This window comes from Bos grunniens, chromosome 6 (genome assembly GCF_055505025.1).
Source record: "Bos grunniens cultivar Pamir isolate PY7600 chromosome 6, Bosgru_T2T1.0, whole genome shotgun sequence".
In the NCBI taxonomy this organism is placed as follows: Eukaryota; Metazoa; Chordata; class Mammalia; order Artiodactyla; family Bovidae; genus Bos; species Bos grunniens.
Genome location: NC_141170.1, coordinates 96,716,732 through 96,740,737, shown reverse-complemented (window position 1 = coordinate 96,740,737; position 24,006 = coordinate 96,716,732). Strand labels below are relative to the sequence as shown.

At 37.0% G+C, this 24,006-nt stretch overlaps 1 protein-coding gene across 13 annotated transcripts in view; it reads left to right on the top strand.

Moving 5' to 3' along the window:
* Positions 1–23,332, top strand: part of CENPE (centromere protein E) — an 81,727-nt gene extending 58,395 nt beyond the window's left edge. For 9 of the 13 annotated variants that reach the window (XM_086406868.1, XM_086406867.1, XM_086406864.1 and 6 more), the window contains 11 exons: positions 1,680–1,784; positions 3,682–3,900; positions 5,807–6,004; positions 6,660–6,863; positions 9,014–9,229; positions 11,363–11,548; positions 13,685–13,797; positions 15,710–15,807; positions 18,217–18,400; positions 20,023–20,288; positions 22,834–23,332. In XM_086406868.1, coding sequence (XP_086262994.1) covers positions 1,680–1,784; positions 3,682–3,900; positions 5,807–6,004; positions 6,660–6,863; positions 9,014–9,229; positions 11,363–11,548; positions 13,685–13,797; positions 15,710–15,807; positions 18,217–18,400; positions 20,023–20,288; positions 22,834–22,928 — 1,884 coding nt within the window. In that variant the 3' untranslated portion in view covers positions 22,929–23,332. The remainder of the gene's footprint in view (positions 1–1,679; positions 1,785–3,681; positions 3,901–5,806; positions 6,005–6,659; positions 6,864–9,013; positions 9,230–11,362; positions 11,549–13,684; positions 13,798–15,709; positions 15,808–18,216; positions 18,401–20,022; positions 20,289–22,833) is intronic. The other 4 variants (XM_086406870.1, XM_086406862.1, XM_086406858.1 and 1 more) reach the window with 1 other exon arrangement.
* The last annotated feature ends 674 nt before the right edge of the window (positions 23,333–24,006 follow it).

Genomic DNA, 24,006 nt, shown 5'->3' with positions numbered 1-24,006 from the left:
GTTTTCACACAAATAGAAAACGCAGTTTTAAAAAGAAGCCAAAATATTATTCAGGAAATACCACATTTTTTGTTGTTACGAACTTTTTAAAATAGAAGTATACTATATATACAGTATTATATGTTGTAATATACAGTATAGTGATCCACAATTTTTAAAGAGTATACTCCATTTATAGTTACTGTAGAATATTATCTGTTCTCCATACTGCACAGTATTTCTGGGTAGCTAATTTTATACGTAATAGTTTGTACTTCTTAATCCCTTAGCCTGGTATTGTCTCTTTCCCTTTCTCTCTCCCCTCTGGTAACCACTAGTTTGTTCTCTATATTTGTGAGTTTGCTTCTTTTTTGTTAAATTCATTAGTTTGTTATATTTTTTAGATTCCACATGTAAGTGATATCATACAATATTTGTCTTTATCAGGCTTATTTTACTTGGCATAATACCCTCCAAGTCCATCCATGTTTTTTGTAAATGGCAAATTGTAGTTCCTTTTTTGTGGCTGAGTAATATTCCATTGTGTACATGTTCCACATCTTCATCTATTCATCTGTTGATAGATATCTGGGTTGCTTCAGCATCTTGGCTATTGTAAATAGTGCTGCTGTGAACATTGGGGTACATGTATCTTTTCAAATTAGTGTTTTTGTTTTGCAGAAAATACGTTTTTAATTCTCTAGTTTTAAAAAAAAAAACAAAAAATGTTAAATAAAGCAGACTATTTCCTTCACTGTAGTTTTTTAAAGGATTTCTAAGCCAAGTAATCGCATTATTCTCAGTGGAGAAATATTTGAAGGATTATAAAAGATTAAATATTTGAAGGATTTATAAAAGATTAAATATCTCATTTCTGTGCTTCTGCCTGGTAGAGTTTTAAACATAGGCTCTTGTTAGTGAGTTTTGAAGGAAAAAAGACAAGTATAAATAAGGAAGTTCTTGTAATATGTATTTATAAATATTCACATATGTTAAAGAACCTGAGTCACTCTATAAAATTCAGATGAATAAGAAATTGTATAAAATCTATAAAAAATCTTTTTTATTCTCATATTTCATTTTCATGTTCATCATTATCTTCTAGTAAAGAAATAGTGGAAAGTAATATCATTTGTAATCTCAGTAGAAATATCAGACACTTGGAAATCATCTTTAGTGGGCCCTAACTAAATTTATAAAGAGACGAAATGTATTCAATAAATATTTATTGAACAATATTTTATTTTGCACTTTTAATCAGAAATACAAAATATAAACAGGGTATGAATTTTCTGTTCCAAGGTTCTGGAAAGAATATATCAGTAGGACTTAGAGCACCATAAGTTATATACTTGGTTTTGCTTGCATATCGAGTTGGCAGCAGTGATTCTAAGGCAGAAATTTGGAAGAGTAGGAACCAGGAAATATATCTAAAATCCAATTTTCAACTATAAGTAGTAAAGGAACAGTTCCTATCTTCCAAAATTATGTGGTTTTGCCACTTTTAGCGATGACTTGAGGTCACTCAAGACTTACTGATACTGTTATTTATTTTCTGAGTATTTTTAAGACTACTTTAAGTTAGATGTGTTATGTTTAATTCTATTATAGAAAAGATATTAAAATGTAGTCAAAGTATATGATTAGACATATGTGAATATAGTTACAGCTGAAGTCTTGCTGATTTCTTTCTATCAAAGCAGGATCAACAGAACCACCAAGAGGTAAAATATGAAAAAAGGTTACTATGTGATGGAAACCAACACCTGATAGGAAGCCTGAGAGAAAAGTGCTGTAGGATAAAAGTAAGTGTTCTCCTGTTAAAGTTACAAATGAATATTTGTACGCTTCCAGAGGTCTAATGTGGATTGAATAGATAATGCTCAATACTTTTCTAAACTTTATAATCTAGCACTAGTATGTACATGTATACATAGATACACGCATACACCACACGCACAAAACAGAGGAGTTTGTGATCATCAGGCTTCACTGGAAAGGTGGTATTTGAGCAAATGCCTGAAAGAGGTAAAGGATCAAGCCACACAGGCCTGTATCCAGGGAAAGAGCAGTGTAAGCGGAGGGAACAGCAGGTACAAAGGTTGCTTGGTGGGTTCCAAGGTCTTCAGGAAGGAGGACAGCCAGTTAGAAGTGAGGTCTGGAGTTAATGAGGAAGAGGCAGGCTGTGGGGCTTCCAGCGGACTGCCGGCTTACTCTGATTAAGATGGAGATCTCTTGAGAGAGACATGATCTGACTTAGATTTTAAAGAAATGGCTCTGTTAGGTTGAAAATGAGTGGAAGCGGGAGGACAATGGAAAAACTAATTCCAGTAATCCAGGCAAAGGTGATAGTGGCTCAGCCCAAAGAGGGAGCAGTGGAAGTGCTGAGAAAGTGTTGGATTCTGAATATATACTAAGGGTAAAGCCAACAGGACTCTTGTCACCCCTGTTAAAATGCAGTCCCTAAAAACTGTTTGTGTTGCTTATGGCTATATCTCTTAGCAGTTCCCGACAGAAATCAGCATTGAGAATGCCTTTTTTAAAAGTACAATGAATGGCATATAGTGCTGCTCCATGCCATAATATGATTCATTCTAAGACTAAAGGCAGCATCCCCCCTGCAACACCCACAGATTAATGAACATCTATCTAGCTTTTCCTTGAATTATTTAAAAAAAAATTCATTGTGGTCAGCAGCCCCTTCCATAATTTAACACCCTGAACATGTTGTTTATTACATGATTGTAGCAACTTGATGTTCCTCCACCTGTACTCTCACCAAGGGCTCAGCTGCCTGGACTTTCATCATTTGTATTTATGGGCCCAGACTCACTGTCTTCCATATGCAGGCACTGTACTTACCTCATGAGATAGGTTTCACTGTTCCATTTATAAACAAACTGAGGCTCAGAGGAAGTTTAGTGGTTGCCCAAGTTCACATAGCTAATAAATTAGTAGAATAAGGATTTGAAATCAAGTCTGACAAAGTGTAAAACTTGGGCATAGAAGCATTTTTACAAATATAATTTTTACTTCCTTTAAAATAATATCCATATATTTTGTAGATTGCATATATTCTGGTATCATTTAATATTTGATCCCCTAGAAAACTCTGTGGCAGTTATTGTAATCTCATTTTATAGTGGTGAAAATGGCTCAGTGTTTCCCCAGTCAGCGAGTGGCAGAGCTGGAATCTAAACTCAAATTCTGATAAAAGGTTAGAAAACTTAGACTCTAGGCAAATAATAGAAATGTGTGAAGAAGCTCCACCAAATTGACAAATAATTAGTTTGATTCTTGGTCACGTATCTGCTCACTCATACTGCCCACTGTAAATATAAAACAGCATTCAGACTTGAGCTACAATACATACTAGATTGAATTCACTCAAATTTCCCTTCAGACTTTATATAAACAAATGCTCCTTCAAATCATGGATGTTCAAAAGACCAAAAGAAAATGCATCAAATGATAACAATGATTGTTTCTGATTTTCTTTGTTATATTTGTTTAATTTTTTAAAAATTTCCACAGTAACTTTTATAATCCAAAATCAATAATAAGTTTCCTTTTGTTTTTTAAACACAAACATCATAATTTATTTTCCTCCTACAAGAAGTAGTAAATCTTTTTGTTGCAGTTCTAGGGCTGGGACTATTTCTTGTTAAATTAGTACATTGAATAAATTCTAATTTTCTTTAGGAGCTTCTTAAGAGATACTCAGAGATGGATAATCACTATGAATGTTTAAATAGATTGTCTCTTGACTTGAAGAAGGAAATTGAAACCCAAAAAGAGCTTTCAATTAGAGTAAAAGCAAACCTCTCACTTCCATGTGCACAAACCAAACAAATCCAGAAACTTCTCACTGCAAACCAGAGGTGTTCCATGGAATTTCATAGAGTCGTGATGAAACTTCAGGTACCATCTTTTTAAGTAATATCTTTGTAAATACTGCTGTAAATTTCTATTACTAACGTGTGTAAGTCCTACCTTGAAAGTTGGCCTGTCGTGCTGCAGTCCATGGGGTTGCAAAGAGTCAGACACAGCTTAGCAATAAACTTTTACTTTTTTCACTTTTTGAGAGTTAGCATATTCACTATTAAATTGAAGATTGCATGGGTCTAAGAACAGTGTGTGCAAGACCCTCAGTGCACCTAGGACCTGTTTATTCAACAAAACCTGAGCTTTGCCTGTGGACCTAGACACTGTCCAGGTATTTAGGAGACAGATGTGAATAGCATCTCAAGAACCTCATAGTGAGTGAAGCAGACATATAAACAGGTAATAAACATTGTTATAGAAGTATATTTAGATTGTATGACATACCAGATAAAAAGTTAGAGAAGATAAGACTGTAGTGGAAGACAGGCTTAAGCGATAAAGCTTGGAGTTCATTTTGTAGATGAGGCAGAGCCATTGGATAGTTATTTTAAGGTGCTGGCAGTGGCATGATCAGGTTATTATTTTAGATACTTCCCTATAGACAAAGAGGAAATGAGTTTGTGGCCAGAAACAGTTGCACTGGATCCAGATAAGCTGTAACAAGTGACACTCCTACTAGGGAAGGATTCTTGGGATGGAGGGGACAAACCTGTGACAGCTCGAGATAGTAGTCCATGTGATTGATGGTCGAGGTAAGGGAGAGGAGTTTAAAATGAGAATCAAGGTTCAGGTTTAGCCAGGTTTGTAGACAGTGTTACCATTAACAAATAAAGAGGGGAAAGAGATTAGGTGTTCAGTTTGACATGTTTTGAGGTAGAAATACCTGTGACAGAGTGTTTAAGAAGAGAGACCAAGTAAACATTCAGTTGAGAGTCTGAGACTTGTCAGGAGAAATGTCAGGACTAAAGCTAAAGATTTGGGATTCATATAGATGATACATTGCACAACATCTGTGAGTAACATCACCCAGATTCTTCAAGAGACAGTAGCAGAAAAGAGCAGCTTATGGGTTCAAGGTTAGAAAAAGTCAAAGTGACGGAAGAGAACCAAGCAAAAATGCTATCACTGAAGTCAGTGAAAGAGTCTGCCAAAGATGAAGTGGGCAAGAGGGCAGATGTGTCAGCTGGCATAAGGACTGAAGAGATCCCCCCAATTTGTTGATAATAGAGCTCACTGGTGACCTCTGTCAGACTGGTTTTAGTTGAGTGGTTAAGGAAGAGGCCAAATTACAAGAGATTAAGGAATGGTGGAAGTTAAGGGAAGTGGAGAACTGGTATCTGGCCTTCCTGTTTGGTAAATTCCCCTGCAGGCCCTGATACTCTTCCACAAACCCTGGCAATTGGATATCCAGAACTTACTAAAGAGATCCATGCAGCATATGATATTCAAATTATTATCATCTTAAAGCCAGACATCTAAATACACTTGACAAGTAAATCTTGTGACATGTCATACCCATTTTTGTTACCCGGTCAAGGCAGGCAGAAGATGTTGAAAATGATCTCAGGTATCTAGCCGGGAAACCTGGGTGGTTGATGATATAATTAACCAAAAAGAGGATAATAGACATAGATGGGTTTCTAGGGAAAGTAATCATGTACATTTTAAGCCTATTGAAATTGAGGTGATTGTAGGACATCTATGCAGTGTATTGCAGGAGGAAGTCAAAAATATAGAACTAGAGAGAGGCCTGGAAGTTATTCTCCCAAGTTGCTGAGAAGAGAAAATTGAGAGTAGAATGGCTCTTTCCACATTCCTCACTTAACCAGGGAACATAGATAAACAAGAGATGCCATCCTGCCTCATAGTCTCAGGGGTCTAAAGCTTCATCTAAACATGGTACAAGTTTCATTTCCCAATTTGTTTTATGTTTCTCTGCAAGTATGTGCTAAGCTATGTTGCAAGGACAAAGGAAGAACAACATGAATCCATCAATAAATATGAAATGGCTTTTATTGATGAAGTGGAAAAGCAAAATGAACTGCTAATGAAAATACAGCACCTTCAACAAGATTATGATGTACCACCCGGAGAATCAAGAGACCTCAGATTGAACCAGAGCATGGATCTACATATCGAGGTATGATTTGTTTAAAATGGGTTTAAGTAGATGTCAAGCCTTTTATCAAGTTGAAAAGTACCTTTGCATATATTTAGAGTCATTTTTACTTACCAAAAAATAAAAAATCAGTTGCAGAATGACAGCTGGCGAGGTGTGAAGAGTGCCAGATAATAGTGTAGCGTCCTTTCAGAACCCCAAAGATATAGAAAAATAGATGTAATATCATCAAGTGGGAATTCATGGAACCCCAGAATAAGTTTCCAAATGCCTTCTGAAACTCCCTAGATCTGTGACTGGGAGTCAGAAACATTTTCATTACAACTCCACATGAAGTGTCCTACTCAGCAGTATGAGGCCAGCATCCAATTTCCAATACCATGTGCAGCCTGTTATGTGCACAGAAAGCAACATCCAGAGACTCTTCATATATTGTGATAATTAGTCACAGATGTATAGTTTTGAGGGGCTTTAATTTGAGCAGGATTTGTAGACTTGCCTTTGTTACATAGGTTGTACTGCCAAAATTTTATTATCAATAACTAAGGTTTTAAACTAAAATTGTATTTACTTTAAAATATTAAGAATAAAGTTCAGTAAGGTGTTTTTCCCTTTTTATGATATTTAGATTAAAACTTTTCTAATGTTCAGGTGATTCAATGCTTATTTTTCACAGGAAATTCTTAAGGACTTTTCAGAAAGTGATTTCCATAGCATAAAGACTGAATTTCAGCAAGTATTAAGTAATAGAAAAGAAATGACTCGGTTTCTGGAAGAGTGGTTGAATGCTCATTTTGATATAGAAAAGCTTAAAAATGTCATCCAGGAAGAAAATGATAGTATTTGTCAAGTGAATAACTTGTATCATAAGAAAATAACGGTAAGTAGTAATTTTCTTGTGCTGCCTCATTCTTCTTCTTCTTGTCTGCTTTAATTTTTCTACCTCATTTGTTTAAAAAAATCTAAGAACAATTTAATTTTAAGTATTTTCTTAAAATTTATTTGCGTGTGCTTTGTGAAAAAAGTTGACTGCACAACATCTTCCTTAGGATAATTAAAGATATATTTATACTTGTCAAGAAGATAAAATCTTGCTGTGTAACAATCAATTTTTTACGCTCAAAATCCTCTTGCCATTTTCCTCTTTCTATTCTCACTTTGGGCTGCTTCTGTAGGAACTGAGCCTCTTTTCCAAGCAGCCCCCGACAATGTGAGCCCAGAGCCTGTTTCAGGGCTACAGGCAACAGCTAGAGGAAACCCCTGGACAGCTAGTCAGCTGCTTCATTAGTAAGGCCGCACATGCTTCTCATCTCGGCAGTGTCACTGTCACATGCCCGGATCCTTCAGCTTTGATGTTCACACCGTGGTTTGTAATCATCGTTCCAAAGGTGACCAGCCCTAGGGAACAGATTCATAAGAACCAACATCGCTTTCAGACAGTTTGTTTCACCTTTTACTAATCAGAATATTCATTACCTAGAAAAATACACAGTAATGAGAACATTGCTTATTACTGCATGTAACCAGTGGAGAAGGAAATCGGTGGAAAAGGCACCCCACTCCAGTATTCTTGCCTGGGAAATCCCATGGAGAGAGGAGCGGGTGGGCTACAGGCCGTGGGGTCACAAGAGTCAGACCCAACTTAGTGACTAAACCACCATAAGTAACTGGAGCAGAGGGACCTGGATTAATGTTACAGCGTTTAATATTAGTGTTATGTCTCTGTGTTTTGGTAGTTATTTCCAAACAAAGACTTTAACTTCATCTGGAAACAATACTTTAATCATATTGAAATATAATGTTTCTAAAAAAAATAATTGCCTGTGACTGGATTGTTCATCCATCTGTTAAATAATCCAGGCTAGCAAAATAGTAAATGAGTTGTTTCAAAAAAAAAAAAAGTAGTTCACAGTCAATGGAGAAACGCATAGCCAGTGTTTGGATAAGGTAATCTCCACATATTTAAGTGTTGTTCTTGTAATGTTGAAGGCCCAGTTGTGATCAAAAAGTAGGAGTTCCTCCAGCAAGTTCCTACTGTTCTGCACAGGGAACTGTACTCGATATTTTGTAATAACTTGTAAGGGGAAAGATCTGAAGAAAAAGTAAGAGAGAATAGTGATAGAGGGAATCGCTTTTCTCTACACCTGAAACTAACACAGCATTGTAAATCAATTAAACTTCAATGAAAAAAGAAAGTAGGGACTCTTGCAATGAGGACCAGCATGGATATGTGGCTTCTTCCAGCACCCTGAAAGAAGCAGGGTAATTCTATGTAGTGTGAGGTCCTAGTTGAGAGCCATGGAGCATCCAGGATGCTGGCAAGAACACAGCTAAGTTAGGATCCAACTCTGACAAACTGGCCGTAAAGCCACCCAGAAATATATGGGTGAGACCAATAAGGCATCCATGATGACAGCAAAAAGCACATCCCTTAGAAGTTAGGAGTAAAAGGATGATATGAGTAATTTCAGAGCCAGTTAGGCTTTGATGTAAAAGAAGATATTGATTGATCATTATTCCCTGCACAGAAGTACAGGGTTTTCAGATTCATTACGAAAAGTCAGTGAATGATTTTCCGTATAAACACTGAGGTTTAGAATGAAAATAGCTTGTTCAGTTTACTGGGTATGTCCTGCTATTAGATGTCAGTTAATGTTCATGTATGATGTGGTATATGTCATAACGTGCATAATAACTTTAACCTGCATAACACTTCAGATTCTTCTTCGTATGTTAGTCGGGATCCAATACAGTGAGATTATCATCTTGCAAAGCAGTACAGGTGCTCTTCAGCCCTTACTGTTTTATTCTCATCACCAATATCCAAACGTCATTTGAAATTTCAGGAACTGATTTGAACCACAAAGAATGTTCACATTCTTTTAAAGTTCTTTTCTGGAGTGTGCTGAATAATAGGTGTCAACATATGCCTTGTCGTAGAACACTAGTATTTTCATAGTGTTTTCCTTTTTTTCTTTTATGTAATTCATTTCATTTTAGAGCTATAATGGTGTTTTTACAATCCAATAGGCTATAATGAATGAATTAACAGAGTTTGAAGAAAGAAATGCTACCATAGCCAAAGAATGGGAACACGATCTGAAATCAGTGAAAGAAAACAATCAAAAACTATTTAAAAACTACCAAACTTTGAAGCTCTCCCTGACCCCTGGTGCTCTTGTTAATCCTACTACACAAGACAGGAATCTTCATGTCACAACAAGAGCTACACAGCAAGTCACAGAGGTGTGTACTTTCTTAGATTTTTCAATTTGCAGTTTCATCAAAATCTTAAAATGCCTTTAACATTTTATATGACATTTATATATAACAGGTCTTACATAGCATTTCAGAGCAAAATTATAGTATTGAATGTGTTAGGGAACATGGGTTATCTTTGCATAGGTGTGATGGGCTTGTTTTTTTAAATAAAGTTCTATTGTGGCTATCATTCAGCTAATTAAACAGCTAGGTGTTATATAAGATCTTCCCTTTGGATTATGAAGCAGAAGTAACTCATAGCTTAATTTGATTACTAGATGCATACACCACTTAAAGTATTGTTACCGTACAGTGTAAGCTTCCTAAATCTTGTGACTTTCTATTAAACTATAGTCTGTGTCTTTATACAAAACTAGTTTAAGGGGAAAGAGCAATTTAGGGTTTCTCTAATTATCATCAATGTCTTTCATATTGGTTAATGTTAAAATAAAAATGGAAGAGGCTAAAAATAGATTTTGTAAGCAGATTACCTGTGCAGAAGAATCAGTACGTTACTTGAATAATTCAATTACTTTACCCTTACTGGGACTCTGTAAAGCAAACATGGTATTTTATTTTATTATCACACAAAATGAATTAGAGGGGAACCCAAGAGTAAATTATAACTGGTCATTTTCACTGAAATAAACACTCATAATAAAACAACAGCCACTAGTTTAATAAATACCAGCGGAAACCAGAAGGCCACTAGTATACAGTAGATTGGTGTATTGATTACTGCAGACCTCAGTCAGCTGGCAGGAATTTGAAACCCATCCCACAAAGCAGTAAGATGAAGAAGCAGCAACCCAGGACATGCCTTATCAGATAAGAAGTCGTATGCTATTAGTTTGGAAATTATGCCAAATTAGAATAGTTTGGTAATGATATAGGAATAGAGAAGTAGAATAGTTTGGTAATGATTCAGAAATAAGTAAATAGAGCATTGGAACAGAACAAAATTCAGTACACTCAGGAAAGTTTGAGAATTTGTATATGATGATGGTTAACAATCAACTCAGTGAGGGAAAAATGATTTACTTAATATTTGATTCAGAACAACCAGCTTGACATCTGGGGAAAAAAAAATCTGGATTTCCACCTCACTCAAACAAAAATAAATTCTGGGTAGGCCAAAAAGAAATTATTTTCTGAGAAACCTGCATGTATATCTATGTGAATAATCTCATAAATATGAACAAACTCAGATATTTAAATTCCAGTATTTTTGGTACCTGGAAAAAAAAAACTAGAAATCATCTAAATGTTCATTAGCAGATGATTTCCATGAAACAGGATGTATGTATCCATGAAAACAAATATGAGAGATCTACATAGATAGCATCACCAACTCAATGGACATTAATCTGAGCAAATTCCTGGAAAAAGGAATGGCAACCCACTCCAGTATTCTTGCCGTGGAGTGAATTCCATGCACAGAGGAGTCTGGCTGGCTACACCCATGGGGTTGCAGAGAATCGACCATGACTTAGCTACTGAACAGCAACAATGTGCATTGATAATGGAAAGATCTAGAAAATATATTGTCGAGTTGTTTTTTTTTTTTTTTTTTAATGCAGAACTATAGTATGTTCCTACTGTGTGTGTGGCTGTTTTTATGAATTGAATATTCACGTATGCTTAGATACACATAGAAAACTTCCAGAAGGATAGACCTGGAAGAGTCAAGTTGTTACCTTAGGATCAACTGGGTTACTGAGGTGGGGAAAGTTACTCTTCATCAGTTGTTCCATTATGCTTTTATTTTTCAAGTTCAAAACTAGATAATAAAAATAAAGGAAAAGACATATTAAAGAGCTAATTATCAACTCAGGTTGTGTTCATTTAAAATGTAGGTGCCTATTTAAAATGCTTGGTACCATGCTAACTAGTAAATGAACACTAAACCTTATAATGTAAAATCTGGGCATTTTTTAACTCAAAAAGTGTCAGCTTATAAATTAAAAAAAAATACATGTGTAAATTGGCATTTGGCTTCTCCTTCTCTTTTATCCTTTGTTAATGCGATCTGTGAAAATGATTACCTGTATATAATCATCTTTGTCTTAATTGTGACTGTCTTTATGGCAGACGTTAAACATATACTTTTTCTAATAGAAAATTCAAGCTCTGGAAACATCACTCCGTGAAGCTAAAGAAAGTGCTATGCATAAGGAGGGCAAGATTATGAAGATGCAGAAAGAACTTGAGATGACTAATGATGTAATAGCAAAACTTCAGCGGCAAGTTAATGAATCAAATGAACACCTTGAAAAAACAAAAGAAATGATCCAAGTGCTTCAGGTAATTTAACAATCTCATTTTACAAATATAAGAGTGGTTTTTTGTTTTTGTTTTTTTTTCTTTTACTGTTGAATTTGGCAGATGCTTTGGGACTCAGCTTTTACTTGAACTTTGTATTATCTGTGCATACCTGAAGTTCAGGACTCAAAACTTTTAAAAAGCAAGTGACAACTTTGAAATGTAGGAATATATTTTCATCCAAAATGATTTTTATCTTCCTAAAAAAATGTTTTTAAGAGACATATAAATATTATTCTTTATAGTTTAAAGTATATTTTTTTATTTTTCATAAAAAAGCTTCAGATCCAAATAATATTCTTTATTAGATAAGTACATTTTAAAAGTCTTTTTTCTTCCACTTAATCCCTTGCTGTTGAGTCCCACCTGCTAGCCTGTCAGCTGACTCTGACCTGTATTTTAAAGAATGTTAATGAATGTTTTTGACCCTGAGTGCCATTACACCGTCTGTGCCCTCGTTCACTGTGTCTTTACCACTCCCTTTTGTTTTAGCCCAGCCACTTCTCATTCTTCTTTTACTTGAGTCCAATCCTAACAGGTATTTGTGTTATCTCTGCTCCAGTGTCTCTTCATTGGAGGTAAAATTGGGAACTAGTCAAGAATGTCTCTTCTTTCCATTATTTAATATTGTTCTAAAAATTCAGGCTCACTCAATGAGACATGAAACAGAGAGGCAAGAGAAAATAATCTTTTTTGTTTTGGTGACAAATGTTGGTATAGCTAAAAACCAAGAAAATTCACTGTGAAGCTTTAGAATTTTGAGACTAATATTTTAATATTTCAAGTAATTTAATGACCACATTTTTATTCATTCAACAAAAATTTGTTGGCTACCTGCTATGTGTTAGTCATTGTTCTAGATGCCACATGTACAGCGATGGGATAAAAAAGTTTCTCCCTTCCTTCAAGGAGTTTACATTATCATTCAGGAAGTGAGAAAATAATGAAATATATATGTGTGTGTCAAATAGTGAAAAATGCAATGGAAAAAAATTAAGCCAGACAAGGTACGGGGATACTGAATAAAGTAGGAATGTAAGGGAAAGAGATGTGATTTTATAAAGGGTTACTGAGGAGGGCCACACTTTTAGAGTGATGTGAAGTGATGGGGTGAGCAGTGTGGTAGAAGGGCCTTCTAGGCAAAGGAAGTAGCAAACATGAAGGTCTCAACACAGAAACAGAAAGTCTAGACATGTTTAGGAAACCACAAGAAAGCCAGTGTCTTCCTGAACAGAGTGAGCAAGAGGATAGAGGTGGGAAAGGAGGTGAAAAATAGCAGAGAGCCAAATCAAAAAGGGTCTTGCAGGCTCCTCTGGTTTTTATTCTAAGTGGGATGGAAAATCATCAGAGGATTTTAGCTAAAGGATATCATGGTCTTAGTTAATTTTTAAACAGTTGTCCTTTGAAGAGAGAATCCAGGAGAGTGTGTTAATGTGACACGCTAGCTGCTATAAAAAAAGGGAACCAAAAATGCAATGGCTCAAATAAGATGGAAGGTTATTTCTTCTCTAGCTCATGTAAAAGCCTGAGTTCCAAGTTGGTGGATGGACCACCTTTGACTATAAAATATCCTCAGCAGGGAATCCCCTGGTGGTCCAGTGATTAAGACTCTGTGCTTCCATGGCAAGGGGATGTGAGTTCGATCCCTGGTTGGGGAACTGAGATCCCGCACACCATGTAGTACAGCCAAAAATAAACAAAAAGTTAAAAAAAAAAAAACCCTCAACAATGCTGAGTAATACTTTGTGCCTTAAATTTGATTCCAGTTTGATATTTATATTGTTTTACTGACATCTTTTTCTTTCATTTTCCTGATTAACCTGTCTCTATCCATTTCATTGTTTTCCACCTCTGTTTCATTAGTTTAGGTAGATTGTTTTAAATTGGGGAAAAAAACTTGTTGAGAGAAACAAAATTATATGTTCTCTAAATACATATTCGCTTCCAATTACTTTACCTCAAATATCTATCTGTTATTCATTTCAAGGTTAAAATTTGTGCCTCCCCTGCTTTTCATATATTAAAAGATTGCTGTTTCCAAATGTATCTGCCAGATCAAGGCAGCTCTTCAAAATTTCTATGCAATTATTATATTTTTCTGTTCTTTAAAACATTTAGGACAAAGCTGCTTTAGGAGCTAAACCTTATAAAGAAGAAATAGAAGATCTCAAAATGAAGCTGGTGAAAGTAGACCTAGAGAAGATGAAAAATGCAAAGGAGTTTGAAAAGGAGTATGTCTTTGCCTTAATCGAACATGCTTTTAAAAGCTTAAATTTCCTTTAACTATATAAATTTCTTTACATTAGTTAAGTTTTCAAAATATAAGAAATTATTATTATTTGCTTTTCTAAAAATAAATTCAACCACTCACGGATTTCAAATTTATTAAATTCTCATTACATATGTAAAGGTTTTAAAATAAGCACAATCCCGGTTGCTAACACTATGTCTTTTTTGGCGGGGGGGTGCTTTTTGCTCATTATGTATAAATAGCTTTAAAATACCCTTTTTATGCTTGAAAGTGAACGTTAAAAACCCTGTGGTGGGGAGTTCCCTGGCAGTCCAGTAGTTAGGACTTGGTACTTTCACTGCCACGGCCCCAGGTTCAATCCCGGGCCAGGGAAGTAAGATTCAGCAAGCCACAAGATGTGGCAAAAAAAAAAGACCTGTGGGTTCCAGTTTGCTAAGGTTTCTGTTGGTTTTTACTTATTTTATTTATTCTTTCTGTCATGTTTTTGTGGAAAAGTTGTATTTCCTTTTAAATTATAATACCTAATACCCAAGTGAGTGAGTGAAGTTGTTCAGTCGTGTCCGACCCTTTGCGACCCCATGGACTGTAACCTACCAGGCTCCTCCATCCATGGGATTCTCCAGGCAAGAATACTGGAGTGGGTTGCCATTTCCTTCTCCAGGGAATACCCAAGAGCATATTCTTTTTTACTGATTTATTTATGTAGTACCATATACATGGGGCTTCCCTGGTAGCTCAGATGGTAAAAAGAATCTGCCTGCAATGTGGGAGACCTGGGTTCAATCCCTGGGTCAGGAAGATCCCCTAGAGAAGAGAACGGCAACCCACTCCAGTATTCTTGCCTAGAGAATTCCATGAATAGAAGAGCCTGATGGGCTACAGTCAATGGTATTGCAAAGAGTTGAACACAACTGAGTGACTAACACACACACACTCACACACACACACACCATATACATAATAGCATGCCTGAAGTTCTTTGTGATATAGAATAATGAAAAGACCATTAGTGTCAGGGAAACTAAGTTAGAAATATATTGCCTCTAATGAATATATCACCTTTAACAAGCTGTTTATCTCTCTGGGCTTCACATTCATAATCAATAAAAGGATTGGTTTATGTTAAAGGATTTCTTATCCCTCCTGGCTCTTAACATTTTTAATTCTTCCTATAAATCTTTAATAAATATTTAATGATAATGTGTAATTTTGCTAAATACGTAGCACTTCAGATCTTCATTCGTTCTAACCAGCCTTCCAGTGATAAAAAGTGAAACATATCTGTTAAGATCTTCATCATAAAAAGCAATTTTACTTACAGAATAGAATCAGCAGATACTGTCAGCCTCTAAAAAAAGCAGAGTATTGTACAATTTATCTCTGCTGATTAATGCTTAAGCGAACAGTTCATAAAATGTCTCTACCAGGGAACAGTGAGCAGAATTTGACCTTTGATTATAACGCTTTGGACCAGACCTGCAGCTAGGGTTTGCTTTCCTGACTTTAGAACGGAAGCTGCTTTTTGCTTTCATGCTCTGGTGATTGTTACACCTTCTTGGTATTTACTTGTTTTATGGTGCCCCCAGGTATAACTTTACTCAATATACCTTTAATAGCTATTGAGCTTCCAGAAATTTAAATAGAATTGATTTCTCAGTGTTAAAAAAAGAAATCATTCCTGCAACCAGGCAAAATGCTTCCAATTTGATGATATAATAGCTGTGAAATGTGTGATACCAGGAAGGTATCATGAGGGGTTACCTACTGCTACCTATAAACATTATGTTGATATGATGTGTCTTCTTACTAGAAAATTCTTGACAGCAGTTGTGTTTATTCCTTCATTAAAAATCTGTTTCTGGGTTTTTACATATTTCTGTTGCTCTTAATAGAATTGCTTCAACAAAAGCCACTGTAGAATATCAAAAAGAAGTTATAAGGCTATTGAGAGAAAATCTTAGAAGAAATCAACAGGCCCAAGATACCTCAAGTAAGTGGAAAATGCTGATACTTCCTGATCTTTCCATTTTACTTCAGTACACTTGACATTTTGAACAGTACTATTATAGGTAATGACGATCAAGAATAAACCTAAGTTAATCACTGATTTAGAAAAAACTTGTTTTTCAGATGAATTCATTGGGCTTATATTTATCCTGTGATATCTTCTTAGTTTCCTATAATCTTGACTGTTTCTCCATTATAGAGTCTTAGAAAATAGGAAATTTGCTTTTGCATTATCAAATCTTTACATATTAGTGAAGATATCTTCAGTACTATAAAAGAATGCCTTAACTATCAGGGTATAAGTATACTTCCCAATAAAAATACAAGCACATATCTTAGTAGATTGTAACCATATGCACAGTAAAAATATCCATTCATAGTAAAAATAAATATTATCCAACTTGTTCTTACTGGCAGGGTGTTTGAAATTTATCATAGGAACAGTCTTCAAGTCCAGTGATCAAATTTCTGTCTATATATCTCTCAGTTCAGTCGCTCAGTCATGTCTGACTCTTTGCGACCCCATGAATTGCAGCACACCAGGCCTCCCTGTCCATCACCAACTCCCAGAGTTCACTCAAACTCACATCCATCGAGTCGGATGTGATGCTATCCAGCCATCTCATCCCCTGTCGTCCCCTTCTCCTCCTGCCCCCAATCCCTCCCAGCATCAGAGTCTTTTCCAGTGAATCAACTCTTCGCATGAGGTGGCTGAAGTACTGGAGTTTCAGCTTTAGCATCATTCCTTCCAATGAACACCCAGGACTGATCTCCTTTAGGATGGACTGGTTGGATCTCCTTCTAGTCCAAGGGACTCTCAAGAGTCTTCTCCAACACCACAGTTCAAAAGCATCAATTCTTCGGCACTCAGCTTTCTTCACAGTCCAACTCTCACATCCATACATGACCACTGGAAAAACCATAGCCTTGACTAGACGGACCTTTGTTGGCAAAGTAATGTCTCTGCTTTGGAATATGTTATCTAGGTTGGTCATAACTTTCCTTCCAAGGATTAAGCATCTTTTAATATCATGGCTGCAGTCACCATCTGCAGTGATTTTGTAGCCCAAAAAAATAAAGTCTGACACTATCTCTCAAACTATACCTTTTTCTGTATTTCTGTTTCTTATGTTTCATTTATAAAGAGAAAATGCTAACCAATACTTAGATCAGCTTTGTAGAGTAGGACAAGCATTGAATTCACAGTCAAGGACAGGTCTCTGAATTGATTGCCCTCGTTTAACGCTGTGTGAAACCCTGAGGACAGCCCTGACTTAGCTTATGTGTGTAATTGTTTGAAGGATCACACTAAAAGTTGTATGTGCGAGCACGCTGAAAATTCTGAAGGTCTAGCAAATGTAGGATGATATTTGTGTGTATTATTGTCCACTCATTTAAAAAAAAAATCAGAGTACACTTCGCTGGTGATCTGGTGGTTGAAGAATCCACCTTGCAACTCAGGGAATGCAGGTTCAATCCCTGGTCAGGAAACTAAGAACCCACATGCCGCAGAACTACTAAGCCTGTGTGCCGTAAGTAGAGAGCCCGTGTGCCATAACTAGAGAGCCTGTGTGCCACAACAAAAGAACCCACATGCCTCAACTAAGACCTGACCAGCCAAGTAAAGAAAGAAAGAAAGAATCAGAGATAGTGTTAAGGTGATCACAGCTGCAACCTGAAAAACTTCAAGAGATAAAAATAGACTTGAGAGTTCTTGTTGTTACAGGAGGATCACTATAAGTACTCTTGATTTGTGACTTTCATGTTGTCCCTGATTTCAGAATCATTCAAAAGGAAATGGACATCGAGTATCTTCCCCACACACACCTGTACCCTTCTGTAAGAAATTGCCAGTGACCCAGTGGATTAGTCTACGTCAGAAAGCACCTCACGGTTTCATGCAGTTTTATCTAAAATGCACAAAGCAGTTCCTTACATTTCTTCTGCACACATAGGGTAGAATCTTTAATAATGTATGCTTTAATATCAACTCAGGTTCATTTAGTGAACAGTATTGAGTACTAGAGGTTCACTGAGTGGTGGACACACACACGCTGTAGGAGGAAGTCTGCCAGGTGGTTCCGCTGGTAATAGAAGACCGACAAGTGAGGGACGGCTCTGTCTGGGGAGGACCCTTACTACTGCAGCCACGGAAAACAATACTAACAGGGTTATGGTAGTGGGATTGATTGGTAGAAAGCAGCAGGAGGATTCTAGAGCTATGTGAAATTGATGGCCAAATAGGCATGTGAGGTAAGGGAGAAGGAAGTCAAGGTTGACTTCCAGATAGAGGGTAGTCAAGGTATTTTTATGACTTACTGCCCTTTGTTATGGTTTTAATTTTGAGCTATTCAAATTATCCCCCACCTGTCTGTGCTTTTGCGTCCCACAGTACTATCAGAACATATTGATACTCAGCCTTCAAATAAACCCTTAACCTGTGGAGGTGGCAGCGGCATTGTACAAAGCACGAAAGCTCTTATCCTGAAAAGTGAATATATACGGCTGGAAAAGGAGGTTTCTAAGTTAAAGCAGCAAAATGAACAGCTCATAAAGCAAAAGAACGAACTGTCAAGGTAAGATCGCCTTATATGATACAGAAATTATGTCTGTTACATGTTGGGGAGAATGGTGTAAACACATAAGTTTTGTCTTTTTAGTTTGTTTTCTTTTAGAGGGGGGGACTTTTTCCCAACTAAATATTTTTTTGCATTTGATAATCCTTGACACAATATGGAGAAAGTAACTTTTAAAGTTCATATGTCTTTTCTAAAAGGAATAGGAATACACTAGCACCATTCCATCTGTTTGCCATGTATCAACTGACCTACATTTAACTAAGCCAAGAACCAGGAAGTAAAAAAAAGATCTTTGAGGGGCAGCTCATATATACCACAAGTCCATATACCCAAGTCAGTGGGCCCTACTCAAGGAAGAGCCCCTTAGGTCCCTTACTGTAGCTGCTTAGTTTTACTTGTAAACGTATCTAACAAATTTAATTATTTGGCTTCTACCCAAGAATAGAATCTTGTACTAACCTCTACCAGTGATACAATAGAGGAAAAATAGGCATTAAACTAAGTAAAGTCCACAACTAACTAATTCTTTGTAGTGAGTGCTGTCAAGCAAACAGCAACATCAAAAAGTAGGACATGAGGAAAGAGTATATAACAGAAAGATCAAGTCTTGGTGTGGGGAGTGGTGTTGATCAAGAGATTAATCTTTAAGATTCAGTGTGAAAACTGAATAGAAGTTAGGCCAGATGAAAGGAGAGGCAGGTAAGCTCTCTAGGCTGAGGGAATGGCATGTGCACATGCTCTGAGTCAGAAACAGTGACCTGCTGGTGGAGCTGAAAGACATCCAGTGTAGCAAGGGCAGAGATGGAGACAGTGAGGCATGAGATGAAACACCAGAGGGAACTGGTCCGGATAGCACAGGCCCCCAGAGGTCATTGGGAGGACGTTTGGAGGGGATCTGAAATGTAATGGAAGGATTGCCTCCACTGGAGGAGACCTTGACCTTCCGAGATCAGACAGGATCTCAGTATAGGAGGCCCCAACTTAGGAATTGGTTTATTATTGCCCAAGCAAAAGATAGTTTTGGCATGGACTGGAATGGTGCCAGTGCAGATAAAAATAAGGAGATGAATTTGAGGAATAAGTATGAGGAAGACGGGGCCCTAGGATTGTTGCCCAGGTTTCTCTCTGGAGGAACCAGAGCAATGTGGTAGCATTTCCTCTATGAAGCAAGAATATAATGAATCCAGGAAAGCACCACGAATTATTTCTCTTAAAATAACAGATACATTAGAGTCATCTATCCCAGAGACTAATTTATCAAATTATGGCCACAAAATACACTAGATCATATCATTGATTCATTTAAAAATCTGATATCATTTCTTTTCAAATCCCCATGATTATGGAGATTTACTACAATTACTCAGTTTATACTGACCTCATTTCATTTTCTGAACTGTCAAAACAGTCCAAACAGGAAGCATTAGGTTGAAACAAGAATGTAAATATGATAATATGCTAAATGTTATGTTATGTATATTGTAACACACACCACAATTTAAAAACTTTTTTTTTAAGTGTGAATACATTGCAGGAATTGCAGTCTGTGGTCTCCTTTTTTCTCCTACTCCCCCTCGCCCACCACCACCACATTTAAGCTATTATCATCATCTTTCCAGTGAGGTCAAGACATGGAAGGAGAGAACGCTTAAAAGAGAGGTTCACAAAGAAGTAACTTGTGAGAATTCTCCAAAGTCTCCTAAAGTGACTGGGACACCCTCTAAAAAGAGACACCATATGTCTTCTCAATGCAAAGAATGGAATGTCCAAGATCCTGTGCCGAAGGAGTCGCCGAAATCTTGGTTTTTTGATAACCGATCAAAGTCTTTACCAGTACCTCCTCCAGTTCGCTATTTTGATAACTCAGGTTTAGGCCTTTGTCCAGGTAGGTAAATACACTGGTACTCAGAAATGGGGGGATAACAGTGGGAACTTCTCTTTACCACATGATGCCACAGGCAAGTACCGACAGGAGAGGATGGAGTTGACCAAGCTCACAGGGCAGAGACTTCATTGCTTTCTGGGGGGGACAGAGTTTCTCTGAAGCACAGTCACTTTTTACCCTGAGTGAAGTCTGTGTGTTAAACTGTCAACTTTTCCCTGAAATGGACAAGCAACATTCCCAAGGACATAAAGACGCTACCCTATTCACAAAACTACTTTTACTGAAAAAGACTTTCTTATGAATTCAGTGGGCCAGTATTTCCAGTAGGATTATATATTCATTTTACACAAGCCAGATCATAGACTTGTATCATTTACTGATTCATTCAGTCAATTCTTTAATATCAGAATTCTTTAATATCAACTCTGTGATACATATTATACCCTAATGGTGAAGTAACAAGCAAAACTAGATGCGGTTCCTGTCCTTCTAGAGCTTACAGTGTACTAGGTATAGACAGCAATCAGGTAGTCAAAGGGAAAATTCTAGAGTGCAAACGGCTCTGAGGCTTAGAGTAGGTTTTTGTTTTAGGAATATTACGGAAGTCTTCCTTGAAGAGGGGAACTGAGATCTAACAGGTTAACGGGAGCTAGCTGAGCAGAGAGAGGAGGGCAGAGCATTTACAGACAGAACATTGACAGCCCCAGCCAGAGTAGGAGGGACCACGGTCGGGGGAGGGCTGAAAGAGCATGATGTGGAAAAGCAGGCTTCTGTGGATGGAGTCAGTGAACCAAAGAAGAGAGGCAAGAGCCAGACCTGCAGGACTCTGTAGAGAGTGTAGAGAATTTAAACTTGACCCTGAGAGTAGATGGAGGAAGCCTTCAGATTTCAAACAAGAGCAGAGGAGCGTGATGGCGCGTACATTTTGAACACATTGCCTCAGCTGTAGGGTAACCCACAAATCATGGGAGCAAGAGTTTAACAGGTGCCTGGGCAAGGGGACAGCGTGAACTTGGGCAGGCACAATAGAGTCGAGGAGATGCGACAGATGGGAGAGATCTAGAGGTAGAATCAGCAGGCTCAGTGCCTGATTGGATGGAGTGGGTGTCAGACATCAGGCTCACGCCCAGCTATGCGGAGGCACTGTCCACAGAGATGGGGAACGTGCCGGGAGAAGCTCTGTAATATGCTGTGTCTTAGCCTTTCTCACCATGTGCCCAGGAGTGCATGGCCAGAGCCCTTGTGACAGTGTCTCCACCTGTCAGAAATACCCTATGATGCATTTGTAGAAACCTAAAACAAAAAAACCTTCATCAAAAGAGGCAGCTGCCAGATACGTAAAGCTCTGAGCAAAGGTTGCCAGAGTGTATGAGAGCTCTGAAAAGTCAAAGTTTTAGTCGCTCAGTGGTGTCTGACTCTTTGGGACCCCATGGAGTATCTCTCTCCAGGCTCCTCTGTCCATGGAATTCTCCAGGCAAGAAAATGGGAACTGTGACAAAGAAGGAATCAGTTCATTCTCATCAGCTGCACATCAAAATTGAATCAAGTCAGCACCTTGACAGTGCTCTTAGGGAGATAGTACAGAACAAAGCAATTTGGGAAAAAAACTGAAACTCTTCAGCTCTTTGAATAGTATTTAACAAACACTTAAGGACCTTCCACTAGTTAACCCTTCCATAGAGCTTTTGGTGTGTACACACACACACACACACACACATACCATTTTAGAAGAGTCTTTGGAAAAACTGATATGTTTTCTAATCACCTTTTGATTTTATCTGAAAGTGCCAAAGGCACAAGCATAATATGAACTAATCAAACTGCAAATAAAAATGCTTAAGTCTTTTTATCAATACATGGATCTTTCGGGTATGATTTTTAAGTGAAATAAAAGGCCGGGGGGGATACATAAATCAAAAATTCACCAATTCAGAATTAAAGGACATAATCCTTGAATTAGTATTAATAAAATATCAACCTAAAAAGTTAATGTCAGTTTTTAATTTTAATTATAAAAGGAAATTTTCATTATCTCAAGATCAGCTATCCTTGATTTATGCATATATAATTTTAAAACGGTTATTACTTATAAGTAAATAGATGCAGTTAAAGTGCCTTTTAAAGCTTCAAAGAAAGCTTTCCAACGATGGCTAAGTATTCTCTAAAATGCATAGTAGTGTATAGCACACTAGTTTTTCCCTGAAAACAGGACAAAAGAAAATCAAACTCAGCTAATCTGTTTGATTCACTTTGCTTCTCAGATTGATGGATTCCAACTAAAAATTTGTTACTTCTAGGTTTTATGTACAATATGGTTTTTCTAACCATTCATTTTATGGGAAAATGGGGAATAAACATCTTCAACTCTGATGAAGTGAAGCGTGCTTTTTAACAAGGAAATTAATGACCGTGTCGAAGTGCCATGTTTTATTCTGCACATGTCTCTACTGTCACAACATCCTTTCCACTTTAGTTATATTTGGGTTTTGTCTATGTTTTCACTAATATTACTTTTGTTGTTGATATTTTTTTTTTTCCTCCTCAGAAGAACAAACTGCTGAAGTGGAGACCGAGGATCCCCAGCCAGGTCCTTGGCAAATGTCGTCAGGAAGAGATGTGCCAGAGTGCAAGACTCAGTAGACTCTGCTCTGCCACTTTCCTGGAGGCCCAGCATTCCATGTTTGGAAGTGTCTGTGTTTATTTCTTTATGTGTCTATCCCTGGCAGTCCTGTCTCAATCCAACTTCAGTTCAGTTCCCACTTTGCCACTAGGATTGGAAGATGAAGGAATGGGATGCATTCCCATAATCTAGAATGGTGATAGCAATATACCTTCTTCTTAAACGTGGTAATCCTTTAGAAGTTGAAAAGTTTTATTTATTTATAGGTTTTATAAAGAATAAAGTTATTGAAGGAAATTTCCAATCTTTCCATGTATACATAAAATGTATATATTTTTATTAATATAAAGTTATCCACATATGACTTAGAGAATTCCAAAGCATAAGTCATAAGTTAACATAAAATATCATTTGATTAACAAAATTACAGACTCTTCTTTTAGTGTCTTGAACATTCAGTAAATGTTTGATTACTTGTTCCAGATCACAGCACCATGTAATTTAATTGATGGTTTCTTGGGGGGATACTCAGAGTGTATCTGGCCCTCCTCTCTTCTTCTGTGTTGACTTTCAGAATTTTCCTGTAAAAATATACATATGCATTCCATATTTCGGCTGTTAAGGGATATCAAGTGATACAGCCTCTGCATTTTCTAGTTTTAATCTTCCTTTTGCTGAAACAGCTATGGAAGTTGTTTCTCACTTTCCAGTTACAACCCACCCCACTCTCTGTGCAAGCACTCTAAATTGGTTTGTTATTAGACTTTGTAGTCGGTTGCACTTCATTAGCAACTGGAAAAAAACCACACCAATTTATTGTGTCCTTTAATTTTAGACATGAGGAAACAGCGCCAGAGTTTCTATCAAGGTAGAGTTTTCTAAATCTGAGGTGCCCACAGATACACAAGGCATCTGGACTTCATGCAGTCTGTAAAACCTCTTAAGTTCAATATTAACTTGTGTGTGTGGATCCATTTTTCTAGGATACTAAGGTCCATACTGTCTCTTGTCATATCCCCAGAGGGGTCTCTGACCTATAAGAGGTTGTTATGAACTATGGTTTTAGAAAGTATCTGATACTTTATATCACACGATTTT